At 35.3% G+C, this 27,517-nt stretch overlaps 1 protein-coding gene across 4 annotated transcripts in view; it reads left to right on the top strand.

The window, feature by feature from the left end:
• Window positions 1–27,517, top strand: part of LOC113234949 (probable phospholipid-transporting ATPase IM) — a 132,695-nt gene that overhangs the window by 23,437 nt on the left and 81,741 nt on the right. For 3 of the 4 annotated variants that reach the window (XM_026470476.1, XM_026470475.1, XM_026470473.1), the window contains exon 3: window positions 26,581–26,857. In XM_026470476.1, coding sequence (XP_026326261.1) covers window positions 26,800–26,857 — 58 coding nt within the window. In that variant the 5' untranslated portion in view covers window positions 26,581–26,799. Of the gene's footprint in view, window positions 1–12,390; window positions 12,600–26,580; window positions 26,858–27,517 lie in introns of those variants that run through there. The other variant, XM_026470474.1, reaches the window with a different exon arrangement.

Genomic DNA, 27,517 nt, shown 5'->3' with positions numbered 1-27,517 from the left:
AGACGAGACCACTTCGTTATAAGCTATGAGGCTATATGAACCTAGGGTCAGCTGACAACGAAACAAATTTCGTTTATTTTTGAAAAATAATTGGTTTTAAAATGTGAAATAGTGTTAAACGGACGTTTATTAGTCATTGTAAAGTTTTCAGTGTCCGGATGTAACTTATCTAAAAAGGAAAACTCGCAGAATTGTACATTTCACATGTAAGTACTATTTAAATTTTTAGCTGTCTAAAAGCACTACCACAAAAGTTTTTTACTTAAATATATCCGTAAAATTATACCATTCAAGTGCATTAATAACCCAAATGTATACGAATTCAATTAAAAAATATATCAAATACGTGAATTTCTGAAATTCATAACCCCACTTTCATAGAGATTGACGCAATCGATAATATGTTATCGAGATGTCATTAACTGAAAAAAAGAAAGGCAAAGGCGTGACTTGCATACAGCCGAAATTATCTTCATACTTAATTTTTTTTTATTTATTGAATCAGAAATTTCTGGATTTAGTACTTTATATTTAATTAATATTGCATTAGTACATTATATTTTGTTTACATTAAAACGAAAATTTCTTTTAATAGCATAGTTGAGGTACCCATTTTTTATGTTAATTATTGTTGTTGATTCAGATTTCCTCAAAACATTGAAGTACGACAGAAATGGCTTACAAAGCTAAAGAAAGAAGACTTTCCAAAAAGTTTTCAAAAATATGCAGCAAACAAACACTTTGAGGAAAAATGCTTTTAAATAAAACGCCTTTAGAGGCAAGCAAAGAGTAAAGCTACGTTCTGGTTCTGTACCCACATTATTCATGCGGTATGTCTTACAATTAATTGATTTTTGTGTAGCACTACTCTCATCAACAAGAAATCAGCGATTTATTGTTGTTAGAGTTCTGTTCTGTTCCAAAATACGATACTGATTTTTTTCAAATTTGGTACACATATTCATTTGTGTGACCAAAACGTGCAACGTAAATAAATTAATTCTAAATTTTTAAGTCACTATTGGGAGGGAAAGTTCTTAAGAATATATATTTTTTGTAATTATGAAATATAAATATTTTTAAGTTGTTTAAGAAAATAGACAAAAATTGATCATTCTACCCTTTATCTTCGAAACTACAGAGCCTAAAGTTTTGAAAAAATACAGAAATTGTCTTTAAATTTCCTACTATTGCGCGAATAAACCTATATTTGCTGTTGGAATCTATTGGAGAACATATTCTTCAACTGCAATGTTAAGTTTGTACCGAAACCTCTCCGCGCGAGTTGAACTCGCACTTGGCCGGTTTTTTGGTTCTATTACTTATCTGCAAATTCACTGCTGTGATGTGATGCACTTCTATGTTATCATATCATACAATAATTATAATAGTTATAATTGTTTGTAGGTTGCGGTCGTCAGCTTGGTTCGTGGCCTCCATACTATCGCGCCGTAACTGATCATGGGTCTTATCACCATTTTGTAGAGCCATAGTGTTATCTTGGGTGAAAGTCCCCATTGTTTACCTACCATCCTGTGGCACTACCAGAAGGTGATAGTAGCTTTCTTAATTTTCTATTGAATCATTAATTAACTAGTTAATTAGCGTCTCGGTATTTTGCGTTAAGACATTTTGGTGAATACAACGAAGTGAAATGCCGGTGTAATGTGTTAATCGATATTAAAGTTAAATCAGTGGATGGCGCAACACTATTTATCTTGCACACATGCACATTATACGCACACAGATGTATTTTTGTTTTGGTCTCGTCTCCAATACGTCAGGGCCAATCTATGGATATACTAAATCTATGTTGTCAATGGTTTTCCTATAGACATAATTGCGAGCAAGCAGTTTCATTATCAGAATGCCAATGTTCTAAATTAAAACTATAATTCTTCAATTATAATTATGCTGGGTACGCAATTCTATGAAATGACGACATAGGTACCTCTAATGATGTTTTAAATCGAACTGTGTAACTAACTGTATTTTGGTTACGTTACGTCCATTCGTAGTAGATGGGTCAATTAACATATGGACCTTTAAAAAAATATTTTATGGTATTACTTTGTTACTTAGTTGTTATTTAATGATTTAGTACGCATACGAGTAACACACACAACTTATAAATACGTACGTAAACGTACAATTACACTGTAAGTGAACTGGACAAGCTATTAAGAAAGTAATAGATAATTCTACAAACCTACGTAACGTAGTATCTGCTTATATAACGTGAAAATGCCTATTATAATGATGATATTACTGTTGTACATGTAGCTTGTTTTTCCCAGATATGATTATATTTTCATTGATGTTATTTTCGTTGAAAGCACTTTATATTCGATTTGCCATTACAAAGGCTTTAGCTATATCATGCATGCTATGTTTATTTGCATTTATTTGGCACCGCCAAGTAGCTGTGGATATAATTAAGTTCGAATGAGTTACTGGTCGCTTCAACTTATCTACCGAGGGAAGGACCACTAACTTCTATCATACAAGTTTTAAGTTAGTTTAGGAGTTAGCTGATTAACAAAGGTTAAGAAAGCTTAATTACTATTGTACGACCAAATATATATCGTGATCTCGTCTATACTGCACCAAGTAGTACCTTTTGAAATTATTTGTTTGTTAATTTAGATTAAGGGCGCGTTCAAATTAGCTGCTGTTAAAAGCGCTGCAGCCGCGCGGCAATATGACGACAAAAAATTCGAAAATGACTTTAGAATGAATAGAATCATGTTTATGAAATTACTTCAACTCTTGGAAAGTCGTATTCAACGACAAGAAACTATCTTCGGAAACACTATTTGTGCAGAAGAACGACTTATAATTACGCTGAGGCGAGTAAAAAATTCGGAAATGCTATCCCATATTCCATGGTGTTGTTTTACATTCTCTATAAATTCTACAATTCGATTTTTATCCATCTTGGTTAATTTGAAAAATTAACATGTACACCTAACTAACCATGACTGGAACCGAGCGTGACTGCAGCGCGAAAGTCGCGCGGCAACCGCGGCAACAGTCGCTGCGCGGTTGCAGCGCTTTTAGATAATGTATGAAGTGAAAGTCGCGCGGTCACCGCGCGGCTGCAGCGCGTCTAACAGCGGCTAATTTGAACGCGCCATTAGAGTGAATAATATGTAAACATGTCTCCCAGTGCAATTACAAAAATCTACGGAATTCAAATTATTGCGTAACTGATGTTTCTCGATACCTTTCCCACTCTATTAGTGTTAAAGTAATTACTTTCCTAAATTCTAAGAATTTATTTGAAGCTTCTTCACATGAATTGTGACATTCGGCCGTTAATATGTAATTAGTTGTTAGGTATAGTTGTTTTTCGACTTTAAACAAAATGCCTGGGAAAACGTCAAGCTGTCCAATATCGTTCCACGAATTGACCGTCATGAAAAACCTTTAAAATATCCGGAAAATCGGTAATATTACTATGAAAAATTTATTAACCTGTACAAACTAAATCATTATACAAATTAATTTATACAATTTCAACATTTATTAGAAGACACTTATGTAGACTAAATTGCTTCTTTCGTTCAATGTCGAAATTATTATTTGAGCTTATTATTCACATTTGTAGGAAGGTTTGACACCGTGTATCATTTTGATCATCATGTTATATGTATTAATAATTTCAGTTGCTATTTGAGAAACTCGAAACCTGATACCACAAAATTATATCATCCTTAAGAATTTCTTTAGTTTAATACTTGCCACACAATCAATTACTGCACGAAAATGAAATACTGACCAAGCAAACTATTTAATAATATATTGGCTAAGTGTTTAAAGAACTGTCAAACTTAGTGACTTTGTCACTAAAAAGTCACTAAGTTGAGTAGCGGCTATCCGTGCTATATAGCAGTTGTATGTTCACATAACCTTTTACTAGCAAGGAGCTCTACATCCTTGTGAGAGAGTTCGTACAGGAAAATACTGCCACCTTTTCTATTTCTGCCGCCAAGCAAAAATGTGAGCGTTGTTGCATTTAGGTTTTGAAGGGTAAGGGTGCTGGTGAAATTACAGGCACATTTTCAAGTTATGTCTCACGGTGACGGGCGCAGTGGCAGTACTCCATAGATCTTCATGATTTTAAGCACTGAGTGGCACTGCAACAGGTATGGACAGGCGTGTCGCTTGGCATCAGGCGCACGACTTGTTCGGTCACAAAAGTATCATAAAAAAAACTACATAGCGCTAATCGCACCCTGCAGATGACCTTAGCCAGTTCTTGCAGAGAGTTTACCCGGAGATTGTGACAAAAAACATGCAATAAAGAATAGAATAGAATTGAAATTGCATTGAAATATCGCTTGGTTTAACGTCAATAAAATATGAGCTACAGGTATAACAAAACATAGTTGTTACGAATACAAAACGTGTATCGCACGAGGAATTTTTCCAACGTTTTATTTCATATAGGGTGTTAAATGGCAAGAAAATTACACGTGTACAATAGTTATATTGAAGGAACAATCAACAGAATCTCTAACTTATCAGTGTTGTGTTTTTGCGTTTGTGTGTATGCAGTGTTGCTATGTTTTCCAATTGGTAGTTCTGTTTTTCTGCTACATCGCTAATACTCGTTAGTTTGCGACACTGTAACCCAATTAGAGCTACCATTTTCCTCTCTCCGTATATACACTTGTTATGAAGCGATTCTAAAAATCCAAGTTCGAAAACCTTAAAGGGTTTATATAGGACCTCGATACGACCTAGCACCCCGTAGAGTACTTCATAGCTGGAATGATGTTTCTATATCAGAGCGGTGACCGCGTAAACGTGCCCCCCTAACTCAATCACGGCGGGGCCTAAGCTTTTAATGTGCCTGAAAGTAGAACGAACTATGTAAACCTATCTGATAGAGCGGTTCTCAACCTTTTTACAAAGTACCTCTATAAGGAATCTAATAAAGCTACAAAATATACGATGCTTACTTTACTTCAAAATTATAATATACATGTTACTTGTTTTACCTGTATTTAAGAAGAACATTAGTGAACATTTAAACAACTATGTTTTGTTATTTATTGGGTCCCCCTCGACTACCCCTAATTTTCGCAATATCATCTGATTTACAAACATTTGAGAAACCTTGCAATGGTTGATAGTTGCACAACAAACGGAATCTTCTTTATTACAACGAAGAGTGGGTCATTTGTTGGTCTAATTTGACTGACTTTTACGCCGGGGATAATATAGCTTTATATTTATGGTTAGAGATGGATACAAGTCGTCAACGACATTAGTGTGGACATTAAGGTTCTGTAAACAATATTTTATATATAGTTAATATTGTTAAAGTATGAAATTATCGTTCGTAAGTTCTGGTCTCTTTGATATAGTAGCAGTAGAGCTCCTTGTGAAAGAGTTCGTCCAGGGAAGTACTGCCACTTCACGAATTTCTGCCGCCAAGTTGTAATGTGAGCACTACGGCGTTCCGGTTTTGAAGGGCAGGGGTTCTGGTGAGTAATTACAGGCACATGAGACTTGTCAACTCATGTCTCGGCGTGACGGGCGCATGTCTTGGCGTGACTGGCGCATATCTTGGCGTGACGGGCGCAGTGGTAGTGCCCCTCCGATCTTTGCGGTTTAAAATTCTGAGTGGCACTGCATCGGTTACGGATAGGTGTCGCTTATCACGACTTGTTTGTCCCGTCGATAGGCTTTTTTCGATTTCCATGGGATCCTCTCGTCGGATTCTGACTTTTTAGTGACTATGGGACTTTCACGAACTCCTTTGTACATTTTATGGTCTCTCTTATATTGGACAAACAAAGCGAAGTATTTGTACCCGCGTCAAAGAACATATAGCTGATGTCAAACACCGTCGCGTAAACAAGTCTGCAGTCTGCGAGCATGTCATGGATAAACCTACACATTCAATGAAGTTTGACAAACCCCAGGTCCTTGCAAAAGAAGTCCGTTATCTGCCCAGGATGCTGCGAGAGGCCATTCAAATTAAAAAACATCCTAATTTCAACAGGGAAGATGGTTTCTCCGTACCACCAGTTTGGGATCCAGTATTTCCTCTAATGGAAAATCCCAAACAGACATAAGACTGCAGTACTAATTAATATGTTTTAGTTTATTCTAATTTCTATTAATAATTAATAATAAATTAAACTTAATAAAAATTCATTCAGTAAATAATTAGTAAAACTTAATGTAGCGTAAATTGGAATGTTTTCTTTGTAAAATTAAAAATAAGGTATTTAATTAATAACTATTGTAACTATAGTGGAAAAAATAGGGTGGTTTGCATTAATATTAGACATAACTGGTTGAAGACCTCAGTCAACCGTGACCATGGGACCTGTAAAGGGCCCGAAACGTCTGTTTGTTTGAAAAATTTAAATCCGGAAAAATAATTTCATTTCCTATGTGTAACAATCGCGAAAACCTAAGAACTCGATATCGGTTAATAAAAATAAAAATGTTTTTAGTACAAGTTTGAAATTATAAACTTTTTCAGGGTAATAATTGAATATTTTGACGTTATTGATTTGTTGTCATTGTGATGAATGAATGAATTTTGTATGCGCTTTGAAATCGAACGTGCCACACCTACTATTACAATTCCAGTAATTTTTAATAGGAGTTCCGACGTGGCTCTAGCCTTTTAAAATGTTATTTTTATCGTAACGATGGCATACACTGTAATACTTGCCATCGTGGTGAAAGGATTTGCCAGTCGGCGTAGGTTACTCGCCTATTGTTGCCTAGGGTGCGCCAGAACTATAGAAAAGGAATAATTGTACGTCGTGTGGGGAGGCCCTTTGGTGCACCCCTTACAAATATGAAGGAAGTGTACATAGGTACAACTAACGAACCCACTGTGCGTTGTAGTTTTTGCGATTCCGCAATGGAAAGTATAATATTGCAAGTGAGCCTTGTGGGTGCCCAGAACTTAAAGCGAGACGAGTAGCGAGCTAATAATGAGGCCGATCCATTGCAAACTAAGAACGCATTATAAATGTGGTTTGATGTAAATATATCCACAATACACACATACGCTAATTCGATATAATAAAAAAGAACTAGAAAAATAGATACCACAGGAATTGTCTACACTACAAAGGTCGTAATGAATCGATAGAGGTGTCGAAAATTTAGTATGTATAATTTTTGTGAAAAATTTTTATTCTTTATGATAATAACAAACGATGATCATAGTGGTTGAACTCCGGCGACAAGTCTGGTGTCCAAAAATATGTAGTCCAGCTGCGAAGTAACCCACCTTGGCTTCATTAGATCTAGTACAACTATGATAGCTAATCACCGTTGTGAAGAAATACGCAAGATTATGGCAAAACTCGCAGAGAAACAACCAGTCTAGTCAACCGACCTTCACCGCTACTTCGAAATGTTGGCGGCAGAGCGCTTATTACCGAAAAAATATTTAAATAAAAGTGACAATAAATTCTTTGGTCCCATGATCACAGCTGACAATAAAGTAACAAATTCGATCAACTTTGCGCATTTTGTAGTTCCATAAAAATCTTCGAGATGTCAGTGACCCATTTTAAGCAAACATTGAAGCGCGGTGTTAAGATTTACCCTCAAATCTTGACTATGACCGAATTTTGATTGTGTAGGATAAAGCCGTACTATCTATAGGCTACAGAAACGTGAGACGTCTTGCAATGAGACGAGCAGACGACATAGTCAAAGTCGCGGGCCGTAGATTAGTGATACTAGTACAGCATCGTTGGGAATGACACAAACTACGGGAGGCCTATATCCAACAATGCGTTAAGTCGGGCTGTGGATGATGATAATGATCTAGGTTTACCGAAACTCGAGCTTTTGTAGGAACGTCTACCAGAACCTATCAGAGAGAGCCGGTTTCATATTTTTTGTATCGTGTTTTGCATTGACAAAAAAACGCAAATATTATAAAGTCGTTAAGTGTAATCGTCGTAAAATTTGACAAATAAATAATTGTAAATGTGAAAAAAGTTTGTTCGAAATTCAGAAGGATTTTCAGGAGTATCTCCTAAAATACTCAGATCCTTTCAAACAAAACACTTCTTTTCATAATGCAAAAGTATGAAAGACAAAATTTGCATCAGACATATTCAATCAAAAATCACTTTTAAGTAGACAAAATAAAGTTGGACATTTGCCAGACTACGTGACTGCTTTACCTGGTTTATTTTTAAACCAAACAGTTTGTCTCTGAAGTTTTAAGAATGGCTGTGTGTGAAACAAAACAACTACCATGTGATCGGGGTCTCAACAATTAATCGCTAATTGAAAACGTCTATCTTATTCGACGTTTTGATGGCATTTAACTGTCTGGTAGGGGTTAATATGAAAGTAAATTGCCATTGTGAAATATGTAGAAATTCGTCACAAGTGCCTTTTCTACATTGAAGTTGTTAAAAATGTAAACCCGCGAAGTAGCGCGAGCATATTTCACATACACAGTTCACGCCACTTCCCGGTATGGTAATTTTGCACCTGAAACAAAGGATTGCTCGAAGCCTTTTGTTACGGCTTTATAATAACTTAAGAAGCTTAATACGACATCAGTGTATAATACTTCGGCGCTGAGAGTGGGAACGCAATGAAAACATTCATGTACATGGCATGTACGTATATCACACTGATATGGATGAGCCTTAACTAAAACAATGAGACAATTTTTATGATTGCTTTAAACAAACTTTAGTTCAAGACACGAATGTATGTCGTCTGCGTAACGCCTTCTTGCATATTTGCATGTCCGTGTTTATAAAACCATCTCAACCCAGATCGATATTAAAATTTTACTTACGTCAAATGTCTTTATCTATAAAAATCACTTGAATGCACATCGAACATTATTAATTGATTACAGATCATTCGAGAGTTGATGCAAAATTTCCGCTTATTAATAAACGTGGTTCAGCACAAGCTATGTGTTTCCAAATCATTACTAAGTCCTAACCAATAAACGACTTTGGTCACTTGAGGTGGTGTCTTCCAAGGTACCCATAATTACATTCTACTAAAGCAGCTTTACATGCAACTCGAGGTCTAAGTGAAAAAATCGCTGTTTAATTTATTAACATAGTTGTACAATGAATATGTAAAATGTGTGCTGGCATTAATATCGATATCCAGGATCTAGTGCCTACTTATTATAATCGGAGATTTAGTCAAAGCTCATAAAATGCAAAAGACGTAAAAACGGCCTCCTTTCAATTGTTTATAGCATCGCAAGCGCATATGGTGCGTGATATAAAGATTATACTGGATTAAGCTTGATTGTTTGTATACCACCTGGTCCGGTTTCCAGATAATTAGACTTCAAAGGTACCTTTTCGAGGTGTATTTTTATGAATCGACTTAGGGAAACAACAGTTGGAAATCGTGGCTGACACAAACGAAGTTTGGACACGACACGAATACCGTTGACTGACCCTTGTTTTAGTGTACCAATACACACTGCAGTGTATGGCTACGCAGATTACGCCGAGATTTATTAAAACATACGCTTAGCAGTGCAATATTCATTGTTCATCATCATCATCATATACGATGTCACTAGTTCCCAGTATAGTCTTCAGGATGTACTGGGGTAATAAGCTTACTAACCGTCCGGATTTATACGGACATATCTGGTTTTTTGATCTTCTGTTTGGATTTTGTCAGGATTTTTCATCTGTCTGGGTTTTTTGACTACAATATATTTTACCTCCAAAGCTATCGCATTTGCACATAATTTGCAATGCTAACACTATAAAAACAAAATAAATCAACAAATTGAACGAAATAACGAGCGTTCCGGAGAGTACGGTCCCCCGCTCCACACGCACCAGCTACTCTCGACACCCCTGCCATTTGCGATTTTATTACTAAAAAGTTTGAACTTTTTGCAAATGTCAGCCTTTTTGTCAGCCCTGTTTAAATTTCGTAATAGTAACCCTGTACGTATCAGGTCTTGTACCGCTGAAATAATGTGATACTTCTCACTATGTTACTGTAACTGTACATGGATTTGACATACTCCAGAATTAATTACTTATTCTTCTACGTACATAAATCTGGACGATTTAAAGCATAATGCTACAAAATAAAGACTATATAAACAGTGCCAGGATCGCAAATAGTTCTTCTAAAGAACTACGTCATTCAAGGTTTGATGTGCGATAAAACTAACGTGTCGTCAACAAACCTTCTGGTTACCTTAAGTTACTCGTGTTACGTATGTACCGCTTATATTAAACCAGTTATCTTACAAACATATACAACGTTTATTTTTAAATAAGACGTGCAATTGGTGAGGTATTAGAGAAGATATGCGAACAGAATGACTTAAAAGTAAATAAACTAACTCTTAATAATGATTATTTCACGTCGCATGCCTGTTGTCTTTGCAAATGTTGGCCCCAGTACCTCCGATTGCGATGAACGTTTGCCAATGATGTATCATCGGCGCTATTTTAAATTGACACTTAAATGTCTTAAATTGTATTCCGCTTAGAGCTCAAGAATAAATGGCTCTTAAGTTGCGTAAGAACGCGTGTCGTTCGCCGAGTTCGCTCAGTGCAAGTGCCCTCAGGTCGAACTCGAATACCTTAACATGAATAAAGTCCCTTTGATTCGTATATCGATAAAGTAAAGCTTTGTATCGAAATACCAATAAAGAAGGACAAATTCAAATACAAGGTTGTCTAGTTTCTGTAATTTCGTATCATTAAAACGTTTATGAAGCCACCGGTCGTTATTCAAAACGTGAAGACGTTTTTATATTTTATTCTGTTATCACCATTTGGATACATTTTTATTTATTCGATTTTCTTAACTTTTGTAAAAATGAGAACCTCAGTAATTAATTTTTGAGTCGTAACTTCTCTAGTTCAAAGCAATTTGAAATTGTATGAAAAAACAGCAATACGTATAAATGTAATTTAAAGTACACTTAATTTAGTACACCGGATAAAATAACAAAAAATTCGTGGAACTTGTAGAATTGTTTGTAAAAACATTTTCCCCCTTTACGATAATTTGATTAAATATAGGGTACGTAATGCTAAAGGCTGCAACTGCCCCTATCGCACGATCATCATACGTGTTTTGTATTTTTAGAGTCAGGATAAGGTAACATCAATACTAGAGATGGTATGTGAACGAATTCAATATCGAAAGGCATAAAATATGTCGAGTTCTTAGGTTTTCGCGGTTGTTACACATCGGAAATGTAACAATTTTTTCGTATCAGAATCGTGCATATTTCATGTTTTCAAACAATTAAAAACAAAAACTTACACGATAGAGATTAAATACTTTCATTTTTAAGGCAAAAAAAGGTTTGCAAGAAATATTTTTTACGAAAACAAGTCGTTATGTAAAGAAAAGACGATGGTAAGCGATTTGCAACTTTCTCAACATTATTTCTCTGTTTGAAATGCCAAATTTAATCCTTATTATAAAGTCCTTAATAATTAGTCTGTGAATTTTCGTAATAATAAAAAAATAAATAAATTCAGAGAAATAATGTTGGACACGACACGAATACCGTTGACTGACCCTTGTTTTAGTGTACACACTGCAGTGTATGGCTACGCAGATTACGCCGAGATTTATTAAAACATACACTTAGCAGTGCAATATTCATTGTTCATCATCATCATCATCATATACGATGTCACTAGTTCCAGTATAGTCTTCAGGATGTACTAGGGTAATAAGCTTACTATCCGTCCGGATTTATACGACTTAACGAAGGGTTAAATTTGGCATTTCATGTCTCACTACGTCAATAAAGCTTGTTGCATTATTGACATAGTGAGACATGAAATTTTGAACACGTTTGAATAACGATAGATAATTTTTTACCGCACATGGAGTTAAAAAAAAGGCGTTTGGTTTATGTTATGACTGTGTGTGGAGTTTCCATGTGTTGTTATCTTATCTCATTCACGATCGAGTCTCGGTTGTTAATATCAATTTAATATGTTCGGGCCATTGTTGTTAGCGAGGTATATCGAATTAATTCTCCAAATTGGATTGACCGTTTTAGAGTTGGGAAAGTAAGTGAAGGATTTCAACGTTTTTAAGATTGGTTTCTGTATGCCATTCACTTTAACATTTGCGACTGAGATACTCCACGAGTGTTATACATTAAAAAGTTTTCCTCATTGACTTTATTTTGGCGGCCGTGCGCGAAGCATTGATTGTTTGAGGTGGTAAACCAGCATTGGATAGATGGACGAACGGAACATTCAAAAGTGGTGCCGTCGGTTGGTACGTGGTAGAGCCGCGACTCACCTTGGGGTTTGCTTGTTACGTACGCTAAAATACACTATCAAAACAGTGTGTTTCGACCAGCTTGTCAAGTCGCACGCGCGGCTTTCCACTCGGCTCGGTTTAGAAAATAACAAAGCGAAATAAATTCGCTGCACATTTTGACTATCGCATCAACCAAAGTGCCTAAACGTGTAATAGTGTAATTGATACTCTTTTTGTTATTTTGAATGAGCGGATTATTTCTGTAATGTGATTTCTGGAGTGACGTGTGCATGATTTAGCGTCTTGGATTTCCTGAGATACGCCTGGTCGAAATATAAATTTATAATGTGAGTTTGGCATATTTCGGTTTGCGAGTTTCTCTTCTGTTTTTTTTTAAATTTAAAATTTGTGTTCAAATGTAGGCGTAAAGGAATATGCTAGTTTTTTTAAACGACCGATATAAAATATAAAGATAAAATAGTGTTTATAAATCGGCATGAAATGAAATTTTTTATTATACCCACCTGATAAAAAATGAACTTGTGAATACGCAATTTGTCATTCATCCAAATTAAACGAAATTAAATATAGGTTTAATTACAATGCGGTCACCCATTAGAATAACAATTTTTGTCCTAAATAATAATAACAATTAAATTTTTTATAACAATTAATTGATTTTAATTAATTTAATTAATTCTATTTCTCAGTAAACGCTACCACAATTGGATATTTGATGATGACAAATTTTGAAATTAATTATATTTTGCAAGTTGAATACCTCGCACATGAAACAAATACTGTAGTAACACAAAATTGTGTAATTGAGAAAACACTGTTTTAATGGATCTTATTGCGAATAGTGTGATAATTTTTATTTATGCATAATACTTAATTACTATTTATAAACGAGAATATATTTATATTGATTTCATTCAGAATTTTTATTTAATTTTCAATGTGTTTTCTCAATTCTTTAATTTTGAATTATGACAGTATTCAGTTTCATGTACGACATGTTTACGAAAAAGCAAAATGATATTACTGTTAATTATCAACATTAACAAAAAAGTACAATGAGCTTTTAATTACTCGACACGGCAAATTATTCTAAATCATTAATTAGCAAGCATTGAAATGCTTGCCATTATTAATTAATTAAAATAATTGCCATTATTGGATGAATCCAATAATGGTCGTATACTTGTTTAATTAAATACAGACAATCACAACTTTAGTAAAAGGTGTTTATGGATTTACTTGTTTATATTATGTTGTGGTGTCATAATTCGTTTTGAAGTAGTCTTAGCATAGATTTCATAATGTCCTCAAAAGCCTAGGGCCGGTATGCGCAAAGCTGTTAACCTTGGAGTGAACTCGTCTTTTTCTTTACCCTAATTTGTATGCGAATTCTGTTCAAGGATTTCAAAGGAAGTATCCATTTACTTTTATTTTTATTAAAAAGAAAAAATTCAGCTTTTCTCATTAGGGTCAGTTTGCTGAAATACATTTTAAGAGCTCTGTATAGGGTTTGCAATTGCCCTTAATCTCGATGTATTGTCTCTAAGCTTCAGTGTTGCCTCTTATTAAAAAAAACTATTTTTTTGTATTTACTTATTTTAAGCGTGAATTAGTGTAACTTACAATTTTGGAGAAAAGTAGTTACTTACACAGTTCGATTCCGAATTCCTTGTTGTGCGTTGCGATAAAATTAAAAAAATATTCGCGTAAGGACGTATCTATTAGCGATGTAAGGGTCTTTCGTGTTAATTGAAATAATAATAAACGACACTTGTCTAGATTTGGTTTAATATTACAAATTAGCGATTATTCTGAAAATAGTTGACGTTAAAAGTAGCCACTTTTTTATATTGTACATAACACCAAGTGACGAGACGATCAAGTCGTGCGCCTGGTGGTCAGTGACACGCTTATCCATAAAAGTTGCAGTGCCTTTCAAAGCTTTAAATCGCAAAGTTCTTATGGGCACTTCCACTGCGCCCGTTACCCTGAGACATAAGTTGACAAGCGCCGCGTGCCTGTAATTTCACCAGCGACCTTACCCTTTTGAACCGGAACGCAGTAATGCTCACATTAGTGCTTGGCGGCAGAAATAGGTAAGGTGACAGTACTAACCTGGCCGAACTCTTTCACAAGGAGCTCTACTGCTACTAAATGAGTTGACACTCCTAACCACATACTACACAAATTATCGCTACAGTACATTACCAATTTCAACTTTGTGGTCGTGACTTAAAGTATAGTATATTTACGTAAACGTATCAACAAAAAAAAAGTGAACTGTAGATGTGGCCCACTGTACGAAAAACAATAGTTAAAAAGTGTTATCTAGTAACCTATTATTATATCGTTACAGATTACAGTTAACATGTATTTGACAATATAAAATATTCCACTTTGTCACGAAGGTTTCGAAACAAAGCTTTGTTTTTTAAATAGTGACTGCGAGTATGTTCTGCGTTTTTTCTTTTTTCAAATAAAAACGTACGTAAATACCTTCACAACAGCTTCACAACATACATAAATAACGTGTATTTATATATATTTGCACTCGCATACACAGCTCGTATTCAATGTTGTCAAGTGTTCCATCGCCGAATTAACATGGTTTTGTTTTAAAGTTACTTATGTCCGCGTACAACCGTCTTTATTTTTAAAACCTTAAAGACCGAATTGAATTGTCGACTTTTCGAAGCGATCAAATAATAAAAATGAGATGAAAAATTGTATTCATATCAATGACTCTTCACTAAAATGAATGTCGAAAACAGATTAAAAATAACACTTAAGTTTTTATTGTATATTTTATGCTATTTTTTCTGAACGCGCTGTCGCAACAGTTTTAAAATAAGAAGGTCAAGTGTTCTTTTTGCTGATAACATTCCACTGTGATCAACCCTTTGTTTTACTTGAATAAACATAGGCGGTATTTAAACATGTTCGAACTTTGCTGAAAACACGTACTGACGAACCGAACATTTGTTTATGTAATAAATTAATGCTTTCATGTCAATACAATGGCAAAATTTCCGTAATGCAAAATCAAATAGAACGCAATGCAAATGTAAATGCAAAAATGCAAATGATAGGACATAAATACAAAAATGGCGGCCGTTCGAATTGTATTTTCTCATCAAAAGGGAAACTATTTTAATTTATCTTGATTTTTAAGATTAACGTTTTTTTCTCTGTAATTTCTTAGTGTGAACAATCGATTGTATTTGATTTTATGCAGGTAATGAATGTATCGATCAATATAGGTGACTTTAGCTTAACTTGCTTTTTATTATTATTAGTGTTGCATAAAATTGTTTGGTGTTATTTTTAAGCTCGCGCCTAGACTAGTAAGTAGTTCCTGATTCATATTTATTTTCAATTGCGCTCTTCCGAAGTCTCACTGTGGGCTTCACGCACCTTTATTTATCTCCATTAGTGGCTAAATATGTGTCGTAATTATTTTGTGTGTTTTGTAAAATTTTATGAGATACTAGAATATAGAATCACATATTAAGCAAGAATTATTAGCTAGTACCTACTATAGTGACAGGCCGTAACATGCTATTAATGTCCTCATTTATGTACTCACACCTTCTACTTTTTTCTACCATATTGGATTTCTTGATAATTGTGATTATACCTGGTTTATACTATAATAAAGTACTTAGATATGTTATTTGTGTATGGCTGTATAATTAGGAGTTAAAAAAATTACTAACGCGGGTTTTTGTTGAAATGTATTTTACTTAATAATATACTATTGACAAATGTGCCCTTGGTTTTGGTCCTTCATTTCCAATTATTTTATTTCTTTCCCACAACACACCAAGTCCTTGATCTCAAACCTAGGTAACTCCCTTTACTATGAATACCAAAGCAACTAAATTAATTCCGGGACACTACCTAGAACATCCATACTCTCGAAGCACGAAATCCGTATTTATGGCCCATTATGGATGACCTATGAAACTACTTTCGAAGTCCGTCAACGCAAAGACTGGCCCGTTCGAGTCTGTCAAGTCGCGTTGTCATACATTCTTAGTTCTAGCACCAATCGAAACTCAAGTCTGTAGGTCATCCATAGTGGGAAAACGGTCGTAACTACCGATTTCGTGTTTCTAGAGTTCAGGACCAATTTAGAAAATTCAGAACCCGGGCTCTACTTATCTAGCGCTCTCAGTGCTAACCACTGGGACCAACGGGGTCGATAAAATTATAACATAATATTGTTTTTTTTTTATAATTGACTCTAGTGCAAGATATTGCCGACTTCCTAAATAAAGTTAAAATAATCCGATTCAAAGTTTAGACAAATTATCAGAACTTTTGATGTGGTCTGTTCTAATCCATTTTGAACAAAAAGTAAACAAAACTGTTTGGTTAAAATTCTAAAGCAATCACTCTAGTAACACTCACGAATATTTCGAAGATTTCAACTTGATATCTCATCACTTTTTCCAACAATATTCATTTGAATAGCATTGTAAAATCGTAATTGAAAAATGGTAGTCCAAAAGTAAAGTTATTTGTCAACTATACAACTATGACTTGCGTGTGGTTGCATAGTGCTGTACGAATAAAAAACATTCGGTTCATTAAATTAAAGTTTTCGTAATCGATTAGTATAATATATGCTGAGATATCTGTAAAACGATCATCGAACACCTAAAATATTTGTAGTTAGTAATACACAAATACGCTAGTTTACCAATTCATCTAGTTACTAAAAACTTATATGAATCTTTTATAAAGCCACCATGTGCTCCCTAAAGTAACAATGAATCCTATTTATAATTGAGACGTCGAAAAACAATCGCAAATGCGATTTAACATGCTCGCAGATTGGTCTCAAGGTCTGGCTGTGAATTATGATGTCACCGACATAAAGGCCCCTTATTCTTGATACTTATTATTATCTATTAGGTAGGCACCTTCGTGCTCCGATATCCTTGGTAAAACATGCCATCATACAGAATTCATTCACCGTGACATAATGTGATATTTTCGGGATTTTTAAAACAGAAACGATACTAAATTTAATATACATACATTTTTACTTCAATTGGTTCATGAATTTGAGGCGATATTCGTAGAAGTTTAAAAATAAACACGAGGACCGCTGAACTACAACGGAAATTCACAATCCGTGTGAAAACAAAATTACTACTTTTATATTGTATGGTTAGGTATTTATGTTACACAGTAAAATGTTCATTGTACTCTTACGAACTTAACAACTGTAGTGTATAAGCATACTATGGTAACTCCATACAAACGTAGCGGCGCGACGTACACATTTTTGCATAATCTCGTGGTGCACTCGCGTTGCATAGGTCGGATCGCACGCGGCATTCATTATAGGAATTGAAGCGACCGTTCGGTGTTAAAAAAATTACATCTAATTGCAGACGTGTTTATTATTGTGTTAGTGGCAGTTTGAACAATTGTTCCCTATTTAATTTCTATTAAAATTTCATAATCATACTCCATAATCAAGATACCAGTCGGAGATTTTGGTATAAAAATATCAATATGTGTACTTACAGCATTCAACAAAGTTTATTTCATCGCAGCACGCTGTGATGAATACCTTATTTTTTAACGGTTCTCATTTTGACTGTTTTTTTATGTGTGTTACGCGATAACTCCGGCGGCATTTGTGAACTGATTTTGATGATTTTTTTTTGTTGGAAAGAGGGTACCTCTGTAGTGGTCCCATTTAAATTTGAAGAAAATATTCCAGTTCTAGGGGATGAATCGGCCCTGTACTCTTGTTCTCCGTCTGACATCCGTCCGAAATAATTACAGTCAAATAAAAAATTACACACAAATGAAAAGACGCATGATGCGAATGAAGCTTCATACTTGACATTATCTTTTAATTTAGTCGAGTGTTACATATTTGCCAATAATTCTTTCGGACGGAGGTACGCGCACTTACCGGTAACAGATTTCAATAAATCTTGGCAAATAATTATGTATTTCCACGAACTTTTGAGGTCGGTTTTTTAGTACTCTGTACTGAGATTATTTCAAATTATGTTTAAACCTGTACAAGTAAAGCAATACTGTACCAGCCTTACTCTCCAAGCGACGTGTAGGCATTTACACGCAGAACTAGCGAAAGTTTCCCTACTCGTTCTTATAAAAATATATTGTAACTCAAGATACAGTAATTAGACACTGTATCTATATTAAAAATAAACAAAATAATACTAGTTTGGTAGTGAGTTGATCACTTTTTTACGGTGAAGGAAAACATCATGAAAATTAATAAATGGTTTCATAAAAGGTGTGAAGACTTGTGAAATACCCAACCCTCATTGGGCGTGGTGGATCGTGCACAACAGTGACGTAAATGGGCTGATGATCAATGGGGATATATAATTATATTGTTTTCGCTTTCGTTTCACGTGATCGCTACACCTTATGACTATTGGGTAGCTAACTATAGCTGTACCCTTTTCAAAGTACAAACTAATATTATAATTGCGAAAGTCATTATGTGTATTCCGTTTTCACACCTAAACCGTTGAACTAAATTTGATTAATTCTGATATAGAGATAGATGGGACCTAGGAAAAGGACGTAGGCTACTTTTTTGTCACAAAAATAAATCTTAAAGGGAGTGAAACAGGGGATGAAAGTTTGTATCGAGAACCAATAATTTCTGAAGTAAGTAGTACAGTAGGCTACTCGAAGTACTTATTTTACGCAGACGAAGTCGCGGGTTAGTATCTAATTCATAAAACAAGAATAAGTTATAAATTGCAATGCTCTGAAACTGGCCTCGGGAGTATCGCGGCGCATTTGTCGCTGCGTTTCACAGCATTGAAATTTACCTTATTTACCTTATTTCAATTGATATAGCCCAAAATATACATTGATAAATAATTTAATGTCCTCTGCCTTAAGTGCCGCCAGTTTGCGCTGACCCTTAATTTGATTATCTTTCCATTTTATTTTGTTGATAATATACAGGGTGTAATTTGAGACGGGGTAGCAAGGCCATCTGCCTTAATCGTTGTAGTTACAGGAAAACGGTTCTAGAAGATCCATGAATTTTGAAGATATTTTGATTGGCATTTTGAAAAAATGGTACAGTTAGCAAGATAAAAGGCAATTTTTGCAAAACTTGTTTTTTGTGCCTTTCGATTCAGTCTCTGGTAAGGATTAATAGTCTCTGTGAGAGCGATAACGAAAATACCGTAATAGATGTATCAAACACCATCATAAGTTCATCAGACTACTAGTACTGAGCCTGGAAAAACAATAACATTTTCTTTTAACAATTGTTGTATCACGTCTAATATTTACTTTTAATATTTTTTTTTTTACTTTTTCTATTTAACATCTTCCTCTCTTTAGTCTTTTATGATTTCCTCACATTGTTTGAGACAAATTCTATACATAATTATCTCGGCGGGAACGACGATTGCTTGACACATATTAATTCAAGGCCTCGCCGGCGCTCGTCCTTGTAACTCATACTCGTTCAGAAATCCCTTACTTCCCGGCCTCTGCAATAATGTACTATTTCTGTTATAGGTACTTACATTATCGTTTGGGTTGACATAATTTGTAATGTACAATATAAAATATTTCATTCATTCATTCATTCTATTTAGATTGAGAACTCAGATATTTAGTCAATTTTAATAACATCATGTCATAGGAAATGAAACTATTTTTCCGGATTTAAATCGCGTATATTTGTTTTTTCAAACAAGCCAACGTTTCGGACCTATGTGTAACAATCGCTAGTTTCATTTCCTATGTGTAACAATTGCGAAAACCTAAGTACTCGAAACATCGTGTCGTTTAAGCAAACAATTCAGTAATGAATCACAATATATATCAATTAGCGTAGTTTTTATTAACAGCAGTAGACCTCCTTGTGAAAGAGTTCATCCAGGATGGTACTGCCACCTTACCTGTTTCTGCTACCAAGCAGTAATATGAGCATTGCTGCGTTCCGTTTTGAAGGGTAAAGGTAGTGGTGAAATTACAGGCACATCGGATTTGTCCACTTGTCTTAGGGTGACGGGCGCTGTGGCAGAGACCCTCAGATCTTCGCAATTAAAGCTTTGAGTGCAATGCATCTGCTATGGATAAGCGTGTCACTTACCACGACTTGTTCGTTCCGTCACTTAGTACCATTAAAATACCAAACACACACGGCCCATCCATAGGCTCAATTTATATTGCAGCGAAGTGATATTAGCGAGATTATCGCTTCCATTCCGTTCCGCCGCAATATAAATCGAGCCTTTCCCTTCAAAATCGGAACGCAGTAATGATCACATTACTGCTTGATGGCAGAAATAGGTAATGTGGCAGTACTGCTCCGGACGAACTCTTCCACAAGGAGGTCAACTGCTGCTGAAATTTATATGTGCTATAAAAACATTTATAACTGGCCGTACAAATCATTAGATCCGGCTTCTTAGAGCACTTTAAATGACGGACAATTTCAGAACTGGATAATAAGCTGTAAACTTCAGGATGTCACTTAGCAATATACTGGTATTATCTATTAGGGAACGATTCCACCTCAATAACGACACCGGCGCATATGAAGTCACTGGAAAGACAAACTTCGATAAAAAATTGTTAACTTTTTATTCGACCTACATTTACTAAACGACGTGAGCAGTCTGAAATACAAATTTTAGGTTATCAACACGTTTAGTGATGGAAGATACTTTATCTATATATATACATATACATATATATATATATATATATATATATATATAAAACATGTACATTTATCATTGTTTCTCTAACAATTTATTATCCAATTTTATAATTCTATTAAAAACGAATTACACACATGACCATTATTATCAAGGATTATACAAGCTATAAGCTTGTTAGATTACATAGTTCCTAGAAACATTTTCAATAATTATATAGAACAATTGTTATCGAATGATAGTTGACAATTTCTAGATTTTGCGTCCGGTAGACATTTTGCGAAGTGGACATTCTGCGCCTGAGCCTATTAAAGTAAATCATTGGTGTCACATACTTAACGTTAGCTGTTGTTATCGTTCTGACTGGGGACCTCACAATGCTTTCAAAAATGTATTGGTGCAACTGCTCTCAGGTTACTAACTCTGTAATTCTTTTATAGTTAGTAGCCCAATGCTTACGAAACTACCTTTCGACTCCCTTTAGCTCTTAGACAAGTAGACCACTTTCCTCCAGAACTTTACAAATCATCGGCATACTTTTTATTACCATTTAAACGTATTAAACTTGTTTAATAATGAAATGCCCACGATACCACTTAAAGATTAGAATCAGAACATTCATTTACGCAACAAATAGTAACTAGCAAACAACTTTGTCACTCTCATGATTTCCAAATGGTACCGTGTCGTCGGCGATATGCGGTTAATAAAATTACGAGTATATGCATGCGGTAGTTATATGTAATGTCAAGGATATTTTCATTTCGTTCCGGACACATACGATGTGTGAAATTTATTCACAGTTGTGAAATTTTATTCAAAAATTGCGCCCAGAGTTGCCTTTCGATGAAACAGAACAAATTAACAATTGTTTTTGTACCACAACAGAGTGAAGTTCACTTTATCTAGATGTTATAAAATTATATACCTACGCAATGTAAATCATATGACGGTTCTGTAGCAGGAATTTTAATAAAATAACCAACAAGAGAGCGCAAACAAAATTGCTATCAATTCGTTTTGATTGTATTTAATTGAGTGACAATAGAAATAACCTATTGTATATCATCTTGGTGATTGATTGCAATTTGTTTTTTTAGCACAATCATCCTATTATGTTTTCCCGTCTAATATATATCCTGCAATAGAATTTATACGTATATAAAATTCATATCTTCTCATAAGTGCCCAACATATAACTGGCCGAAGATGTCGATATTGTATCAGCAGCGCATCTCAATTCTCCCAATCGTGCTCAATTGTCTCATTAGACGAGCACTGCTTGACTGTTTCTAGGTCGAGTATTCCCCGGACACTATGCTGTAAATAAAGCACAGTTTCGAGTGACCAATGAGTCGAGACTATATACGTAATATCTTAGTAAAAATAGAACATTAATATTTGCATTTATTTTATAGCATCTGTATTCTTGTTGTGTTTAGACGATATGAACCCGTGTCGTAAAGAGCAGGTAATGGACAGAAAATTAGTAATGTGCAGATTGTACCTGACTTTGATTGTCAACTCTTTTCCAGTGTAATCATCATAAAATTTCCACTACTGGGAATGTTTAGCTGACTTTTTGTGTCCCAGTACTGGTGTTATGTGAAGTCAAGGGTGTAGTGGATTTTAGGTAGCCATCGTGGAAGTCTTCCTTATTTGAAAAGGCTTTCGAGTAGTCTACTACTAAATTCTGATGTGTGAAACAGAAGTGCATTTATTATTGATACAAAGATCGAATAACACAATGAAAAATCCTTCGATCTGACTGGATTCGAACCAGCGTCTGTTGCCACATCGGGACAATGGCATTTACCAACTGAGCTACGGAGCGAGTTTTCTCATTTCATTGATGCATTTTCTCGCATATGTTTTATTCCGATTCAGGAGGTCTACTCCTATTCTCCGTTCGACGTCCATCCGAAACAATTGCTGTCAAATAAGTAATAATCGACCAAATCAAAATGTTAAGTATGAAGTTTCATTCGCGTTGTGCGGTTTTTAATTTCGTCGAGTTTTAATTATTTGACAGTAATTGTTTCGAACAGATGTCGGACAGAGAACGGGAGTAAAACCCCAGTTTCAGATTGCGTACTGTTTCAGTGAATGTGTGCGTGATTGCTTTTCCGCCAAAACATATCCCATACGGCCCCATACGTATTGAGTTTGTTAGAATCTATTGAACTATCATTTTAGACCATTCGCCGTCAATAGTGGGGAGTTCTCGAAAAGCGTGTCTATCAAAGCCGCAACGTTTTGTGACGTCCAGTTCGACGCAATCCACGAGTATTCGTTATTATTATTAGGCTTTATAGGTGCCAATAAAATGCAATTGCAGAACCGCTATTGTGTGAGAAATGAATGACTATGACTATGACGATGATTTGCACATTATTTGTGAGTTTCACGTTTATGATGGTTGCGTTTTGAATTGAATTGAAAATGTTTTTATATGCGGTTTTCCATTTTCTTCTCTATGTTTTATGGGTTCAAGGCAAATTAGATGGTACTTTTGTGGTGTAAAATAATGACGAATTTCGCTAAAAAAAGTAACAATTATTATACAAAAGGTTAAAAAGTAAATGGAATAACGCGATACTTAGGTTGAAAACATGACTAGGTAATGAATAGATTCTGGCCTTACTTTTCGGAAGCCCATGTTATTAGAAATGGAAGTAAATTAATTTTGCTTCTCCGCGAACCCAGTGCGCAATTGTGCAAAAAGCGCAGCTATTTTGCACGATTTAACCTACACTTGGTTCGCGGAGTAGAAAATTAATTTACTTCCATGTTTATGCCTCGATAGAAAAATTTTTTGACAGTCAGCCTGTTCCGAAATATCATGAAAATAATAAAAAGTCCTTCCGTAGAATTGGCGAAATTACGGGCACATGGGAATTATAAACTTATGCCTCAGGGTGACGAGTATAGTGGCATTACGCCTCAGATCTTTGTGATTTGAAGCTCTGAGTGGCACTGCAACTGTTACGGACAGTCATGTCGCTTATCACCAGGCGCACGACTTGTTCTGTATCATAAACAAAAATCTTATATACTTATGTACCGTGGTAAGAAACTTGTAAAGGTGCCTACAGATTGCTCGATTTTTTGACGATCGACACGAGAAATCTAACAAAACGAGCAAATATGGTAGGTACAGACGATCGACCTATCGATTCACAAAACACATCGATCGACAAAATACAGCGATCGACAAAAGTTATCGAGATTGTCGATCGACAGTAACAATCGATAAAATCGAGCAAATATGTAGGCACATTAACTAGTGATAATCATAATATGAAAATCTTAAGATTGAAGATTCATTCTTTGAATAAATTTCGTGAACTGGGTCTAATCACATGTGATGAATCTTGACATTATAAATTTTACTACCTACTTACAATTAATTTTCAACGGCTTAATTCCTTTTAACTTTCAGCCTTTGATTTAATATATATAGAATAAAGCCTTTAATAAGGCAAATTAAATTATATAAAATATTTACATAAATAAATTAATACCGTGTTTGATAAAAAAGAAACATGTGTATGTAAATTAATTCAATGTTTACTGCGTCAAAATGAATTAGATATAAATCCTTTGTTCCTATCCTCGCCATTAAACTTAAATCATTTAAACAAGAAAATGCAAAGAGTTTTATGTTTTAATCTACGTCTTGCTTATTTTTGAATAGAGTTTCCTATTCCGCTTAAATGGAATAGTGCCTTTCTATAATACTTAGTTCCTTGATAAGATCTAATCGAATAACCTTTTAAAACCATGCAAGTTGGACGCGAAAAGTACACGCATGTGTACATGTGTCTCACCGAGACATAAAATGCCCTCTATGTCTATTTTATTATGCCAGCAATTTTCGATAATAAATAGGTTATTAAACCGAATGGAGTAGGTATATTAGATTTCACGGTCAGAAGATACATGTATTGCATTGCCTATTAAAGGCTTTCAACTAATTAAGGGCAAAATTACATCTGACAAATTGACAATAACGTTACAACCTGTGCATATTTACATATTTGTGTTTATTTTAGAGTGGTTACACAAGGCGACTTTTAGCAGCGATGCAAACGCGCGTTCGTGAAACGCGCGATTGCAACGCTACACATGCGATTTATAGGCGAATGCATTGATGCAAACGCGAGACTGCATCGATACAATTGTGTAGCGATGCGTTCGCCCATTTGTATCGATGTTTCTTTGTCGTATGTTTTCGAATCTTTCATTATTTTATTCGTTTGTTTATTAGCACAAAAGTTTTCGGTAGCTTAGTAAATAACGCAATAATGTACATATTTTGAATAAGATTATTTTTAATTCACTTGTCAGAGACTTTTCTTTTTTTTGTCGATCTACTACTTAGGCTGCTAACAGATTGACTGCATGTTTACATAGGAAATGAAACTATTTTTCCGGATTTAAATCGCGTATATTTGTTTTTTCAAACAAACCGACGTTTCGGGCCCTTTACAGGTCCCATGGTCACGGTTGACTGTCAATAATCCGGAAAAATAGTTTCATTTCCTATGTGTAACAATCGCGAAAACCTAAGAACTCGATATGCATGTTTACAGTTATTGCGTGAAGTCCTAATCAACTTCATGCAACAGAGACCACGACTGCATGAAGTTGGTAACGACTTCACGCATTAACTGCATGCGGTCGACCTCGGCTGCACGGAGTGGGTTTTGACTACGTGCAGTTAATGCATGAAGTCGTTATCCGAGACCTCGACTTCATGAAGTTAAAAAAAGACTTCACGTATTAACTGCGTGCAGTTGAAACCGACTTCATGCCGGCTACATCACCTCGGCTGCATGATTATGACTTCACGCATTAACCGCAAACATGCAGTCAATCTATTAGCAGCCGTAGTCATATTTACCAGTTTTTCAACTCTTAAAAGCAATAGTACCACCGAAGTAATAACTTAACAATAAGTAACAACTTAAAATTAAGTAACAACTTCGGTGGTACTATTGCTTTCCCTTCGGTGTTCCGAAGGAGAAAAACGGTGGGAAAAACTGTTTTGCTCGATCAAATGGTTTAGGTGTTTACTATTCGATAAAGGTCTTACAAATAATATACGATACACCTAAGAATATTGTCTAAAGAATGTGCTTTGAGAATTTGTTACGCGATAGGATAGTACTTTACTTGATCACACAAAATCCCGGAAAAAGGCTAAAGTAAAAATGTAAAACGAAATATTTAAGAACAAAATACCTAACTTTGTATATAATTTTTATGCGGAGATTTTTGTCTATAAGTACTACAGAGAACCTGCTAAATTTTGGTTTTGAATTGAAGCCCTGTAGTTATTAAATTCACATTTATACTAAAATTTGAAAATTACCCAACGGTTTAGCTACGTCCGCGCCGCCCGCTGCTCCGCCAGTCACCATCAGGCGCTTTTCGACGACAGATCTGTGTCAAAGTTTCTCCGCCTGTTCTTATTTTTTGTCAGCGCGCGGGTTGCGGTACGCGAGATGCTGTCCCCCACATCTCACCTCCTAAAATGTAGGCTCGTTGAAATATCTTGCCTTACCATTTACAATGCTTTTGTCTAACAGCGTCTGTATTGTTGCAGGGAGGCGAAGTGCAGTGGTGGGTCGCAGGATGCCGATCGCGCCGCGCGGCCCGCCGCCTCAGACGCCGCCCTACCTCCTGCTCCATAGGAGACCTAGCTTAACCCTCAAGTGTCCTTCGATAATATAACGTCTAACTTTTTATACGCCTCTTTTATACCGACCTTTAAGTATAAGCCCGCAGTGTTAGTGTTAAGTGTCGCGCGCGAGTGTGAGTGTATATGTGTGTCGATGGTGCGGCCGACATGGGAAAGTCCTCGGCGAGAACACATGGCCAAGGTAAGTGTGGAGTGCTTCAAATATAACTTTTCCGGGACACCTGTCCTCAAGGTTTTCGCTGGTTTATTTGTCTTCTCGATTGGTTTTGACCTTCGCTAAATTCTACAATACATAATTTCTTTCTTTCACTAACTAAAAGGCGCCTAAGTGACAAATGGTCAAATATCCGTTTTAAATGCAAAAGATAGAGCACAAAATTCTGTTTTAAAAACAATTAAAATTAGTTAACGTATTCGACTTCTCGGAACTTACCTTAACGATGCATAGCTGCAATATCATCAAACAATTTCAATATTCTAATACTGGGTTATGATGGTTTTTTATGATATATCAAAAAAATATTTTGTCATTTAGCCGCGTTTTAGTTAGCACACGGCAGCTATTCCATATTGCGGTCTCATTTTAGCCAAATATCTTTTAATAAATGTCATTTTAAAAAGGTCGTGGTAGCCTAATGGTTTGACCTACCACCACTCAAACAGAGACCGTGGGTTCAAATCCGGGCTCGTACCTCTGAATTTTTCACAATTTATGTGCGAAATTGAATTTGAAATTTTCCATGAGTTTTTCGGTGAAAGAAAACACCGTAATGAAACCTGCACGTCGAAGAATGTTCATAACCTTCGGAAAAATGTGTGAAGTCCCCAACCCGCATTGGGC

This window comes from Hyposmocoma kahamanoa, unplaced genomic scaffold (assembly GCF_003589595.1).
Source record: "Hyposmocoma kahamanoa isolate Upper Pololo Valley unplaced genomic scaffold, ASM358959v1 86, whole genome shotgun sequence".
Classification (NCBI taxonomy): domain Eukaryota; kingdom Metazoa; phylum Arthropoda; class Insecta; order Lepidoptera; family Cosmopterigidae; genus Hyposmocoma; species Hyposmocoma kahamanoa.
The sequence above is the reverse complement of the archived record's forward strand: the minus strand, read 5'-3'. Positions and strand labels throughout refer to the sequence as shown.